This window comes from Hyalella azteca, unplaced genomic scaffold, assembly GCF_000764305.2.
Source record: "Hyalella azteca isolate HAZT.00-mixed unplaced genomic scaffold, Hazt_2.0.2 contig15125, whole genome shotgun sequence".
NCBI lineage: Eukaryota > Metazoa > Arthropoda > Malacostraca > Amphipoda > Hyalellidae > Hyalella > Hyalella azteca.
In genome coordinates, this window is record NW_025944986.1 from 310,905 (window position 1) to 323,599 (window position 12,695).

A 12,695-nucleotide genomic window follows, 5' to 3' on the forward strand; every position below is an offset into this window, starting at 1 on the left:
CTGATGTCCTTTTGTTATGGCTTGCAGCACTTGGACCAACACGCCGGAGGCTCGTAAAATGAACATCGATCTTCCACGACGCAGTTATAAGCATGTCAGTCCTTTTGCTTCATTTATAACTCTACAATAGAAAAGTTAAAGAAGATAATGGAATTCAATGTACATATCATTCACATCATTTATCTAACCTCAAGATTGATCGACTGCTGTCCTTTTGTTAGCTTGCAGCACTTGGACCAACACCCTGAGGCTCGTAAAATGAACATCGATCTTCGACGACGCAGCTAAGCATGTCAGTCCTTTTGTTCATTTATAATTCTACAATAGAAAAGGTAAAGAAGATAATGGAATTCAATGTACATATCATTCACATCATTTATCTTACCACAAGATTGATCGACTGCTGTCCTTTTGTTAGCTTGCAGCACTTGGACCAACACGCCGGAGGCTCGTAAAATAAACATCGATCTTCTACGACGCAGCTAAGCATGTCAGTCCTTTTGCTTAACCTATAATAATTCTACAATATAAAGAATAAAGAAGATCCTGGAATTCACTATAAGTCGTATTTCGCCCTCGCAGACGCTTCGATCGGCTGAGACACTCATACTAGACTCCTGCGTTTGGAATTTTTTTCCATACGAGACGAGACGAGACAAGAAACTTTGTCCCGGTTCGCAATAAAAGCCGGTACAATTTTCAGCACTCCGAAGGAATTCCGGTGCGATACCGAGACGAGACAAGACGTCCCGGTTAAAATAGAAGGTTGAAAATTTCCCGGAATTTCTATCTTTTATAACGGGACATAACGACACATAAAGAGACGAACCACATAGCACGTTGACTATGATTGCTTCATCATGTACTATTATTTCATTTTTTGTACTGTTTTTTAAACAGGGTTGCCAGACGGCCATTTTATCCGGACAAATTCCGTGATTTAGTTTTTTTCAATTGCGTTGGCCGGCTAAAATTTATGATAGGGGTACTTCCTAATTAAATTTTAAATACTGCAAAAAGAAAATGAATGGAATTTTTATAGTGGAACTTACAAATAAACTAGTATATTTTGAGTTATCGGCCTTTTTTGCCTTTTTTGTTCTCGGATTTGGCCAATTTTCCGGGCTTGAAAGGCAAGTCCTATGAGGAAAGATTAAAGATTATGAAGCTTCCAAGCCTCCATTGTCGACGTCTGCGTGGAGACCTCATTGAAGTATGTAAGTATACTCATGGCTTATACAAGGTCCCAGAAGGATTACTAGAATTTGAAACAAGAACCAACACCAGGGGCCACGGCTATAAATTACAAAAACTGCGTTGGAACACATCCATGCGACAACATTTCTTCTCGCTTCGAGTCACCGACATGTGGAACAGCTTCCTTGATAGCATCGTTGAAGCTCCGAGTATGAACGCCCTAAAGAACAGACTAGACGAAGCTATGCAGGAGCATATGTTCAGTCTTAAAAGGAACAGACTAGACGAAGCTATGCAGGAGCATATGTTCAGTCTTAAAATGCCTAGCAAATTACGGACCAGGCAATAAGTCCAGCAGCTATCTCAATCAATCGTCAGTTATGGAACTGTCTCTTATACACATCTAGATGTGTATAAGAGACAGTCANTTGAAATGGTCTGTGAACAAATTACAAGTCTTTGACATTGGAATGCGAGAGATAGCTAAAGCTGGGAATGAGAACACTTGCGGGACACTAAAACTGAAACCTCAATGAAGTTCCCAACCAAAAAAAATTTTGTCTCCAGTTAACATTCTTAAAAATTATAGGATTCTCTCACTAACGCCTAACACAACTTACCCTCAAGCCCTAAATCAGGTACCCGGGGCGCCGGTTGGGTCCTATAGCTAATTTTACTGACACCTAGCAAAATGTGATATTGTTGTTAGAACGTGTTGTTGAAAATTACATTACTATTTTGATGGTTATTTAATACGTAAATGGCTAATTTGTGAACAGATACTGTCTCTTATACACATCTAGATGTGTATAAGAGACAGTGCCAACCCCGCTTCATAGTCAAGCAGTACTTGCCTGCCTACGCACGACCTGCCATCGCACCGCTGCCACGACCTGCCATCGCACTGCGGCTCTGACCTGCCATCTCACCGCTGCCACGACCTGCTATCGCACCGCTGCCACGACCTGCCATCGCACCGCTGCCACGACCACAGAGAAAAGATGACGCGAGCTCTGATGATTCTGATCGCCGCCGCCGCTGCTTCGTCCGCGGCGTAAGTGCTTTGATTTCAGACAATATCGAAGATGGGAGATTGATTAGATTTGAGAACGTAATTTTTATACGTCATATGTGTTCCGATTTTATTGTGCTTTATTTTATTGAAATTTACGATTGGAATGAAGGTTGACCCATATTTTGGAGTAATAGATTACGATTTTGCAACTTCGATACAGAGCAAACTAATCTTTCGAGAATATTATTTACATTTATCTACAATACTTTATTACATCGTAATTATTGAGTGCCTGAAACTTGAATATGGTAACGCTAAAAGTGTAGTTATTTTCTGCTGGCATAACGAGAAAATTCGGATTTAATGGACTGTTTTCAGGGCATTGCTTGGAACTGTCATACCGTTCATTTTTGTACGAACATTTTTCCGTATTTCAAAGAAGAAGGCACTAGCAAAATTTTCACACTAAAGGGATTATTTTGGAATTTTTTACAGAGGCGCATCCCCTTGTAAAACGGCGATGAAAGAGGCATACGAGAGTATCAACAGGAATATCCACGCTTGCTATGAGCAGCACCGAACGGAGATGGACAAGTTTCTTTCAAGTAAGTACAAAGAGTTATTTTGCGTCACTATGTTTCTGTTTAATATTAACATAATTCCTAGCTTAAATTGATCAATTGAGGGTTTAAGCTTAACAACTAATATTTTTATCTAACATGCATGTGAAGCAAGCCACCTCGGCTATAGGTAGAAATTAGTTGACGACATATCGAAATTTACATCTTCATGATTTGTCTATTTTTTGTTACGTATTCAAAAATATATCATATTTCCTTCAAGGAAATTTTCTTAACATTTTAAGCAACTTAAGCGAGCCTATATGATTAGAAAAATTGCTTACAGAATTCGTCGACAAATGGTTATCATTCATAAACTGTTAAATAATGCATGGTCCCTTACTGCAAATTGAAATAAAAAATTTAATGTAGTTTACTCGACTTGAAATTTTAGCTTCCTGAACGATCAGCCACACAAAATCACTCAATAAAAATTTTCAATGTGTGTCGTGCTGGAAACGCTAAACATCCTGATAAGTAGCTCTAAATGATGACTCGATTGAAATCAGTTGAGCTTAAGATTTATCGTCCTAAATTTTACACCTAATGATGATTTACTTTCGTTAGTTTTGCCTGTTGTTTTGCGCAAGATTTGAGTTGAGATTCAGCCTGTTATATTTTCAGCATTGCGTATACGATTTAAATATCAAGCCCGTTGATTATATTTCTCTCCAACAGATATCAAATGCGTTAGCTTCACAAGTTTGACTGGGTACGATGCAGCAACATGTGATCCACTTGTGTCCAATTTTTCCAAGTGCTCGTTGCAAGCAGTCGGACTTGTGAGTATTTCGGTATACTGGCGAACTGTTGTTGTAATTGCCCATCCTGGTAGTGGCGACTAGGGTCAGTCATAGGTCAGTGATAGGTCAGTTTTTCCGGGCACTCGGTACCACTGGTAGTTCTACGACCATCACTGGCTCGCTGACCCGCCAGAACCATTTTATTGCATTAATTACACAACACCCTGGACAAGCCAGGTACTCATTTATCAACCAGTACTGGCGCACTGAACACTCAGTGCAATTATATCACCAGGCAATATTAAGCGACTCCTGGTTAATAATATATGTTCAACCTGATCGGGGGAAGGGATTAGTTGGCTAAGTACGTGAGGCATAAGTAAAGACTCTTTTCTACATTAAACTTATTTCGAGAAGAAAGGAAGACTGCTTATTGTACAGAAAGGTAGACGGCTAATAATTTTAACTAAGTGCAACAACGCTGCGGACGTTCTAACTACTAGGGTCATTTATTAAGGTTCCTCCTATTATTGACTTAGTACTTCCGCCCACCAGTGCGGTCTTGCTGGCGTGATGCTGTCCAGTCGTTGACTCAGTGCAAGTAATTTTCCATCAATCTCTACGCGTCTAGTGAATATTGCATCTCTTTTTCAGATGATCTAATTTCAGAATATAATTATAATGAACAAAATTAGACACCTGATCGAAACCGGACAATTACTTGAGAATATGAGCGATTTCGTCTATTCGATCGTTCTGGACCCAATTTGTCTGCTGTGATCTCGATCCCGTGTTTTGACCACTGAATTAATAGATGTATAGTGTTATCTTAAGCATTAAAAATGAACTTTAATTGGATAATATTAGTTTATGTAGCTTATTTAGTAGAGAATAACTCATGACAAAACATATAATATTGTTTGCATTAAGACTAACAGTGTTTCAAATTATTAGAATCTCGGGAGTTCGTAATTCTAATCTATAACATTTGACATTTCATTCCGCGAAATATTTATTCTGTGCTTCATTTTCTGAAAATACCTCCCTATTGAACTTATTTTTCTGCAGCAACAACTAATCCACAACTGAAAAAAACAATCTGCTACTTACTTTCTTTTTATTCGACTAGTTATTTCCATACCCTCTTTTTCTCAACAGCTGAAAGACGACAACACATTTGACGACGAGGCTTTCCAGACTACCACGCTGAATAACAAATGCAGCACAGACCCCAACTTCTCAAACGCTTACTCGAACTGCAAAACCTCTACCATGAAACATTTGAATGTGAGTCATGAAATATGTGTTTATTTTCCTATTATGCTTGTACAACATGTTTTTTGTTATAAAGGCTGAACACAATGTCAAAAATATAGAAGTTATGAAATATACAGATTACACTGCTTGAATTGTGAGAGATAATTCAAGCAGTGTAATTGATCATGATTCACGAAAATGTAGCCTGCTTAAATCGTGCATGACTATATAAGCTTATGATTTAAATTCTATATTGCAGATAAACCGGCTCTTCGTGTGCCTCAATGCTGCCGTGCCCTAATAAGCTCACTCAATGGAAGGAAACCTACTGACTCGGAACAAGACTGATTGAACTCCAACTCTCTTCTCGTGCACGGGATTTTTCTATTCATATATTAAATTTGATGGTGTGTCTGCAATAATGAAGTTATTTTCCTGAGAAAAGCTATGCCAAATATTTAACCGAAAGAAAGTTTATATTTAAAGATATTCGCTCGGGCAATTTATACAGCAAATACATAATGCAGAGGTTAGAGTTAAATGTTGTCTATCTATCTCAAACTTGTTGGTAATAGCACCAATAAGATGATTGTAATATTCATGAAGAACTAAACTCAGGTATTTACCAAAAAGGAGAGATTTTTTCCCATCGTCACGCCATCCAGAAGTCCGGATTCAAGTAGTACAAGCGCCCCAATTGGCTATTCAATGAATATTTAGTGCGAAACAGGATATTAAATGACCATCAAAGAATGAAAGCGGTATATATACAACGCGGTCACCTACTAAATTAGTAAAACGGAATGGTAGCGGAACAACTGACAAGCTGGCCTAGTGGTAACAGTTCACAGTACTAGGAATTGGAGCAACGGGTTATGGATTCGATCCCAGCTTCCAGCGAATGTTCTGGTCAAACCGGCAAGAAGGCCAGGCTGTTAAGCAACGCATAATTAAGCATTGAGTTGAGTGTTCGAGTGCGCAACAAGCTGTTAATGTTCTACGATGTTCAGAATCGGCGACAGCTCTAACGGTCTAATTAATACCGACACCGCTTTACTAAACTAAGTCCTTGCCATTGGAATACGACAGAGAGCAAAAGATGGGAGTGAGAGAACACGTGTTTGATCTTAAATCAGAAAACCCTAATAAGTGGCCATTAGGGTGGTCCTTAAATTTTTTTATTATTTTGCATTTTCTAATCCATACAATTTGTTCTTGCTGGTGTATGAACATGATAAAAGTAATTGCTTTCATATCAAAAACTTGTTAGAGGTGCTAGTCAGCATTTGAGATACGACCAGAAATTTATCTACGACGGTCGATCAAATAACTGTTATTTTAATGATGTTTTATGCACTGATCGTTCATAAAACATGCATGTTGGCGTACATGCTGAAATACAGGGTGGCGTACCTGAAAAATCATTCAGTGAAGCGCGGCGGTGAAGTGCTGGTTCTTGGGGCTAGTCCACACCCGCGCAGAGGAAGGTTGCCGGGGCAAAGGTAATGGTCGCATCCCAATTAGTGGGAACCGTAGAGCCAGATATAGGACGATCAAAGCTCTCACGACTCCAAAACTAGCACGTGTCCACGCTTCTCACGTCCAAAGGTCCTGACCGTGCTCAGGCTAAGCTTCCATAAAAGGCTGTACTCCAGGAGTCCAAAGTTAAACAGGGGCCAAAGATTCTTCAAAGGTTAGTCCATACAATCTGACTTGAAGTATCGACAATTACGGAGGAATAGAATGTGACACGAAGTTTCATCAGCACCCAAGTTGCTACGAAGTCAGGCAACGAGATGGCGAAAGTTCTTTAAAATGGGGTGAAATGAAGCAGCACTGGCAATAGTAGTTTCGTATCAAATATTTACGTTAAACTACCTCAGGCGTCACCCATAATAAGGCACAGAGCAAGCACCAATGACACTATATGATTCGAAAATTGCCAATTATTCGTCATGATGCCCCATGGGTTTTCAATGCGGTTGAGGTCAGGACTAAATACTGGCTACGGCAACAGGCTAATATTCTGCTCTTGGAACCACTTTTTTGCTGGCTTCCATTCGTAAATCGAAGCTTTGTCCTGCTGGAAAACATACATATGATCCCTTATGTTTCTCATTGGCAAAAGGGAGAAGATGGTCAAAAAGCGTTTGCTTGCATGCCTCTGAATCTTGTCTCCCACGCAAAATAGCTAGAGTTGATTTTCCTTTCGGCTAAACGCACCCCAAAACATGACCGAACCAACACTAGATTGCAGCATGGAAAATAATTCACGCTCACGGTCCAGGCGGTGCCAATAGCCTTGACATCCACCTGGACCATAATGATTTAATTTTTTTCATCACTGAAGATAATCTTGTCCCGTCCCTCACCAATAAGCACATTTTCTCAGCAATTTTTAGTCGGTTGATATTATGCTTTTGATTGAGCATATGAGGGCATTTTTTCGCTTCCGGTACTTGAATTTCTTCGAGTCATGCAATATCTGACTGATGCGTCGTGCTGTCACATCAACTCCAGTGGCCATGCTATAGAAGTAGAGGTTGGCCAGCTTTAGAAGCCTCTGAAAACAGTCGCCTATGATCTCTTTCGGTTTATTTTGGGGTTGGTCCAGGGTGCTTTTCCCATCCGTAGCCGTCCGGATTAGCAAAAAATTATTGCACAACGGTTTTTGAGCATTTTATTTCCTTGCGATGTCCCGTTGGCTTCTAACGCAATTCGTAAAGGCCAAAATCTGCGCCTTCTTGGCCTCTGTGAGTCTTGTTCCATTTGGCATCTTTTTTACTTCGAACAAAAAATTTGAAATGAGGACATCAAACTACACCAGACGTACACCAGAAGTACCCTAAATGGCCAAAATCCGGATATTCTTCATGTTGCTGTACTTATTAACCTGAAAATATTACAGAAAGATACATGAACGAAGAAAAACCTATCATGGTCGTATAACCATATCCACCTAGGAACTTCGAATTTTCATAATTTCTTCTCATATATTTTAAGAAAATTATTTTTTTTTTCGTAAAGCGCTGGAAGCATTTTAAACGTATTTTCACCTCGTATAGATAGAATCCGTACTTTTTTGTGCAAGAAAAAATATGTAGAGAAAACTGGGTGGTCTTATAGCCATTTCCGCCACTGTATAGTGCTGATTTTTCATGCACGACGTCGTTTTGGTCAAGCCATGTTAAAATTTGCCTTGCATACCGCACCAATCTAACTTGGATAGTAAAGTCATGGAATTTCAAAAATCGATCTACTGTATACAATTTATGCAATATAGCTTTTAAATTATTATGTAGAGTTATTGGAGATGCTGATTTGAATGAAATTTCGTCATTTTCTCTCAAGTTCTTTACAAAACCAACTTCACCTAAAACCAGCCACCACATTGTAATGTTTTTTTTAACAAACGTAATTTGCGAAACAAAGCATCTCTCTTTAATGATTTCTCTTCAAATGATCTTATCAAATCCCGACATCATTCATTGAAGTCATTTATCAGTCCTCAAGATCGATCGGCTTCTGTCATTTGTTACCTTTCTGCACTTGTACTAACACGCCTGCGGCTCGTAAAATGAACGTCGCTCTACAGGAGCCGAGCTGAGCACATCAGTCCTTTTGCTCCATTCATTTGAGCAATTCTACAACGTAAAAAATAAAAACCCTAAAATTAATTGCACGTCTTATTTTCGCTCCCTCAGACGCTTCGGCTGAGCCATCCGTCATATAATAGCCTAACGCATATTTTCTCTAGTTCTAAACGAAACCAAATTCAATTGAAACCAGCTACCGTCTCGTGATGTTCTTTTTAAACAAACTGCATCGCGAAACAAAGCATCTATTTTTTATGGTCACACTTCAAATGATCTTATCAACTCCCGACATCATTAACATAATTTATCAGACCTCAAGACTCAAGATTGATCGACTTCTTTCATTTCTTAACTTCCTGCACTTGTACCAGCACGCATGAGGCTCTAAAATTGAACGTCGCTCTGCAGAGACGCTGCTGAGCACACGGGAAAAAGACATGAGCTCAGCAGCGTCTCTGCAGAGCGACGTTTATTTTACGAGCCTCAGGCGTGTTGGTACAAGTGCAGAAAGTTACCAAATGACAGAAGTCGATCAATCTTGAGGACTGATAAATGACTTTAATGATGTCGGGATTTGATAAGATCATTTGAAGAGTAATCATTAAAGAGAGATGCTTTGTTTCGCAAATGACGTTTGTTAAAAAAACATTTCAAAATGGTGGCTGGTTTCAGCTGAAGTTGGTTTTGTAAAGAACTTGTGAGAAAATAAAGAAATTTCATTTAAATCAGCTTCTCCAACAATTAAACATAATTTTTTAAAAGCTATATTGCATTTAGATCGATTTTTGAAGCTCCATGACTTCACTATCCAAGTTGGATTGGTGCAGGATGCTAGGCAAATTTAACATGGCTTCACCAAAACGACCTCGTGCATGAAAAATCAGCACTTTATGTAGTGTTGGAAGTCTCACAAATTGTGCTATAAAAACTTGTGCTACTCTTACGGAATCTCGAGTAAGAATTCACGAGAAGAATCTACCTACAGTCGACGATCTAATTTAATGCACATTGAAAGATGGGAAAGAGTGAAAGAACATCACTAACAATATTTTGTGGAATCTAGATTTCACTGTTTTGGAGATAATGTCGCAATTACTAACTGGATTCTAAATTTGACTAAATCGTGAGGATTCTTATCCAATGCGAAGAAAATTTGTCCTATAAGAATTCGTCCAATAGTCGTCACAGCCTGTTTACTGCGATACAATAGAAATTATATGGAATTTAACGAGTAAATTTTTTAATCATTCATGCTAATAAATACCGACTCAATATTACAGGCTCTTATGCAACTTATCACACTTGAGAGATTTTCCGTGCGTATTGAAGATACACGCTGCAAAGCTGTGGAAAATTCTTTTTATGAAAATGAAAGAGCAGTTGTAGATTACTGATGGCCTACAGCATGCAAACACCCATGATTTATATCTTATGGAACAATTTTCAATGACCTAGAGAAGTCACTCAGGAAACTATTGTATGATAAAACCAAACCCATCGGTTTCATTGTCCAACCTATGTAGGCTTTGCAGTGCCTTCCATGCTTTTTACCTTGTGAATCATTTTCAGCGCAATCTATTAAAGAAACAAGTGGAATTTATCTAAAAAAGACGAGTAGACTCCAATGATACTGACCCGGAGCATTTAACTTCAGTGCATTACATCAGATCATTTAAGCTTCAATGCTCTGACCACAATCCAAACCTTCAAATAATCTGACCAAATTCATAACTTCCGAATTGTCCAACCAAGGGATCGAGTTATTCTTTAATGCATTCATTTTTTCATATATGACTACGGCTAGCATTCCTCAATATGTTGAAACGTAAACGACCGGAGTTTTTTTACTGCACATGTGAATTCTGTTGGGCTGCAATAAATTCGATGCTTGTATTATAAGTCAGTGATTCTATAAGTATTCATGAAGCTGAATGAAGAATGACAAGTAAGCAATCATTAAAGAGGGACAAGTGTCGAGAAAAAATCAGAAGAAATTACATTAAGACGTAAATCAAACGAAGCTTATGATATACAATAGCCACATTGCCTGAAGATATATTATAAAAAATTGGCAGTTTTTTCCTGATATGCTTAAAGAAATTAAGTTTACCAACCTCAAAAGAATTTGGACTTCTTCGAAATCTTCAATCACTCAAATTTGAGAAATTAATATAAACAATATATCAATCATATGTGCTTTCTAACAATAATATCGTATACCATGCAAATACGTGACGTACTTTTTTTCGGAAAAGAAGTATAAAGAATAATTATTTACGTACTTGTCAATAAACTTGATATTAATGACACGACTCAAATGGATGAACGTAGTAAGGCAATTTGAAAGAATAAAGCTTCTGATTATGTTTTGAACCTGGAATATTATCTTACAGTTTAGAAGTTTACTCCTAATTAATTAATGTTTTCATGTTATATCTCTAAGTCACTGTGTGCAAAGCTTTCAGACAATTCAGCACACAGAATTTTGAAATACATAGATTATAAATCTTCACTTTCCATAGAACATTTAAATTGCTCAATTTCCGATTGGAAACGCCTGATAATGGTTCTTATATACTCCTTTATATACATCTTTACCATAAAGATTTTTTCAAGTTCGTTAAATTTAGAATAGAGAACTGGCAAGCGACACAAATGGCTCGTGTACCGTTTTAATTCATCGCATAATGATGGAATGTATTTCCTTTGAATCAAAAAATCTTCTGTTGCATCATACAATTCAATAGCCTCTTTAATTAAACTATCGATTAACTATTCACAAACTCCGTTGACCAGAAGCAATTGGTTGAAAGTTTCCTCTTTTTTTCAGGTAGGTTGCAAATACTGGACAATTCAGCGGGTGGGTTTTAGTTTGATAGACAGATTTGATGGTCATTGAAAATCAGAAATAATAATAATAATAGCGGTTTCAGCGTTTATTAGGCCGTAGGCCTGTGGCCGATTCCTAACGTAGCAGAACATTCACAGCTTCTTGCGGTCTCGAACTGCTACAATTCTGCTTTGCTTAACCGCCCGGCCTCCTTGCCGATTCTGACCAGAAACTGGCGCACAGAGCTGGGATCAAACCCGCACCTCTCTGCTCCAATCCTGATCCTCTGAACTGTAACCACTGGGCCACCCTGCCCAGTGGGGCCACCCAATAACTTTTTTACTAATAGCTTCTCAAGTAGGCGGTCAAGCTGATAGGGGACTCTAAGCCAAGCAGTTTAGCGTCTCAGTGATTTATTAGGTTGCAAATTTCCTACTTGCATTTAGACGACGAAGATTACGTTTGACTAGTTTAGATTGGGGAAGAAATTTTTGGTAGGCGTCAGTTTTTCAGCTGCTTGATCCCGACACGCCCACTGGTTCCCATGTTGAGTTGTTTTGACTAAACGCCATGATGCCAGGGTAAGTCGTGACATGCATTAGTGTTAGGATTATAAATTCTTTAATATCGTGAAATTTACAAACGAATGGACTATGTTGTCGGTTTGTTGTATGGTTTCTGTTTTAGGATCATGCACTTACTCTCAAATTCTCCCAACCAGCATTAGTTTTCTAGCTGTAATCAATTTCTTCTAGTCAATTTTGTAGGTGTCCTTTAGGTTATCCGCGTGAGCACCCTATCTAACGGGCTCGGCGGGCAGCTCCCCACTACCGGGAAACCAGAGTTTATGGGTTCCGGGGGGAGTCTGGTTGCAAAGCTGAAACTTAAAGGAATTGACGGAAAGGCACCACCAGGCGTGGAGCCTGCGGCTTAATTTGACTCAACACGGGCCATCTTACCAGGCCAGCACTCTTTGAAATCCGGTCTACCCTAAAGCTTCGCATTTACCCTAAAGCTTCGTCTCCAACAAGAATCCTAGGCCTTCCTCTAATTATGTTTAAGCTGATCACTTCCGAGTACGGGTTGTAGAAATATAAGCTATTAAACGTTTTCATCATTTGTCTAGTGAACTCTAGAATTTCAATTCTGTTTAGAGAAAGATTTTACAGGCGATGGTAATTCAACCCTCCAGTGGTAGTTCAGACTCGCCCTCGTCTATTATGTTTGAGTTGGTATTTGCCCATTTCTCTCCGTGTGAACAAACGAAGAGAATCTTTTTTCAGTGGTAACGTATTTAGACATTCTCGGTAGTGGGCGTTGACATATTGTCAGCAAGTCATTTGTGTTAAAGGGAATGTTCACGACTTTCATTATTACGTTAGATTTTTTATTGCGATGCAATAAATTGGTACAAATCGTGTCAATAATACACAAATA

At 38.7% G+C, this 12,695-nt stretch overlaps 1 protein-coding gene across 1 annotated transcript; it reads left to right on the plus strand.

The window, feature by feature from the left end:
• Nucleotides 1–16: 16 nt before the first annotated feature.
• On the plus strand, nt 17–5,251 carry LOC108673158. The gene is made up of 6 exons (XM_018160945.1): nt 17–94; nt 2,037–2,251; nt 2,708–2,817; nt 3,511–3,614; nt 4,734–4,862; nt 5,092–5,251. The coding sequence occupies exons 1-6, from the start codon at nt 17–19 to the stop codon at nt 5,131–5,133; spliced, it is 678 nt and encodes a 225-aa protein (XP_018016434.1). The 3' UTR covers nt 5,134–5,251.
• Nucleotides 5,252–12,695: the final 7,444 nt, after the last annotated feature.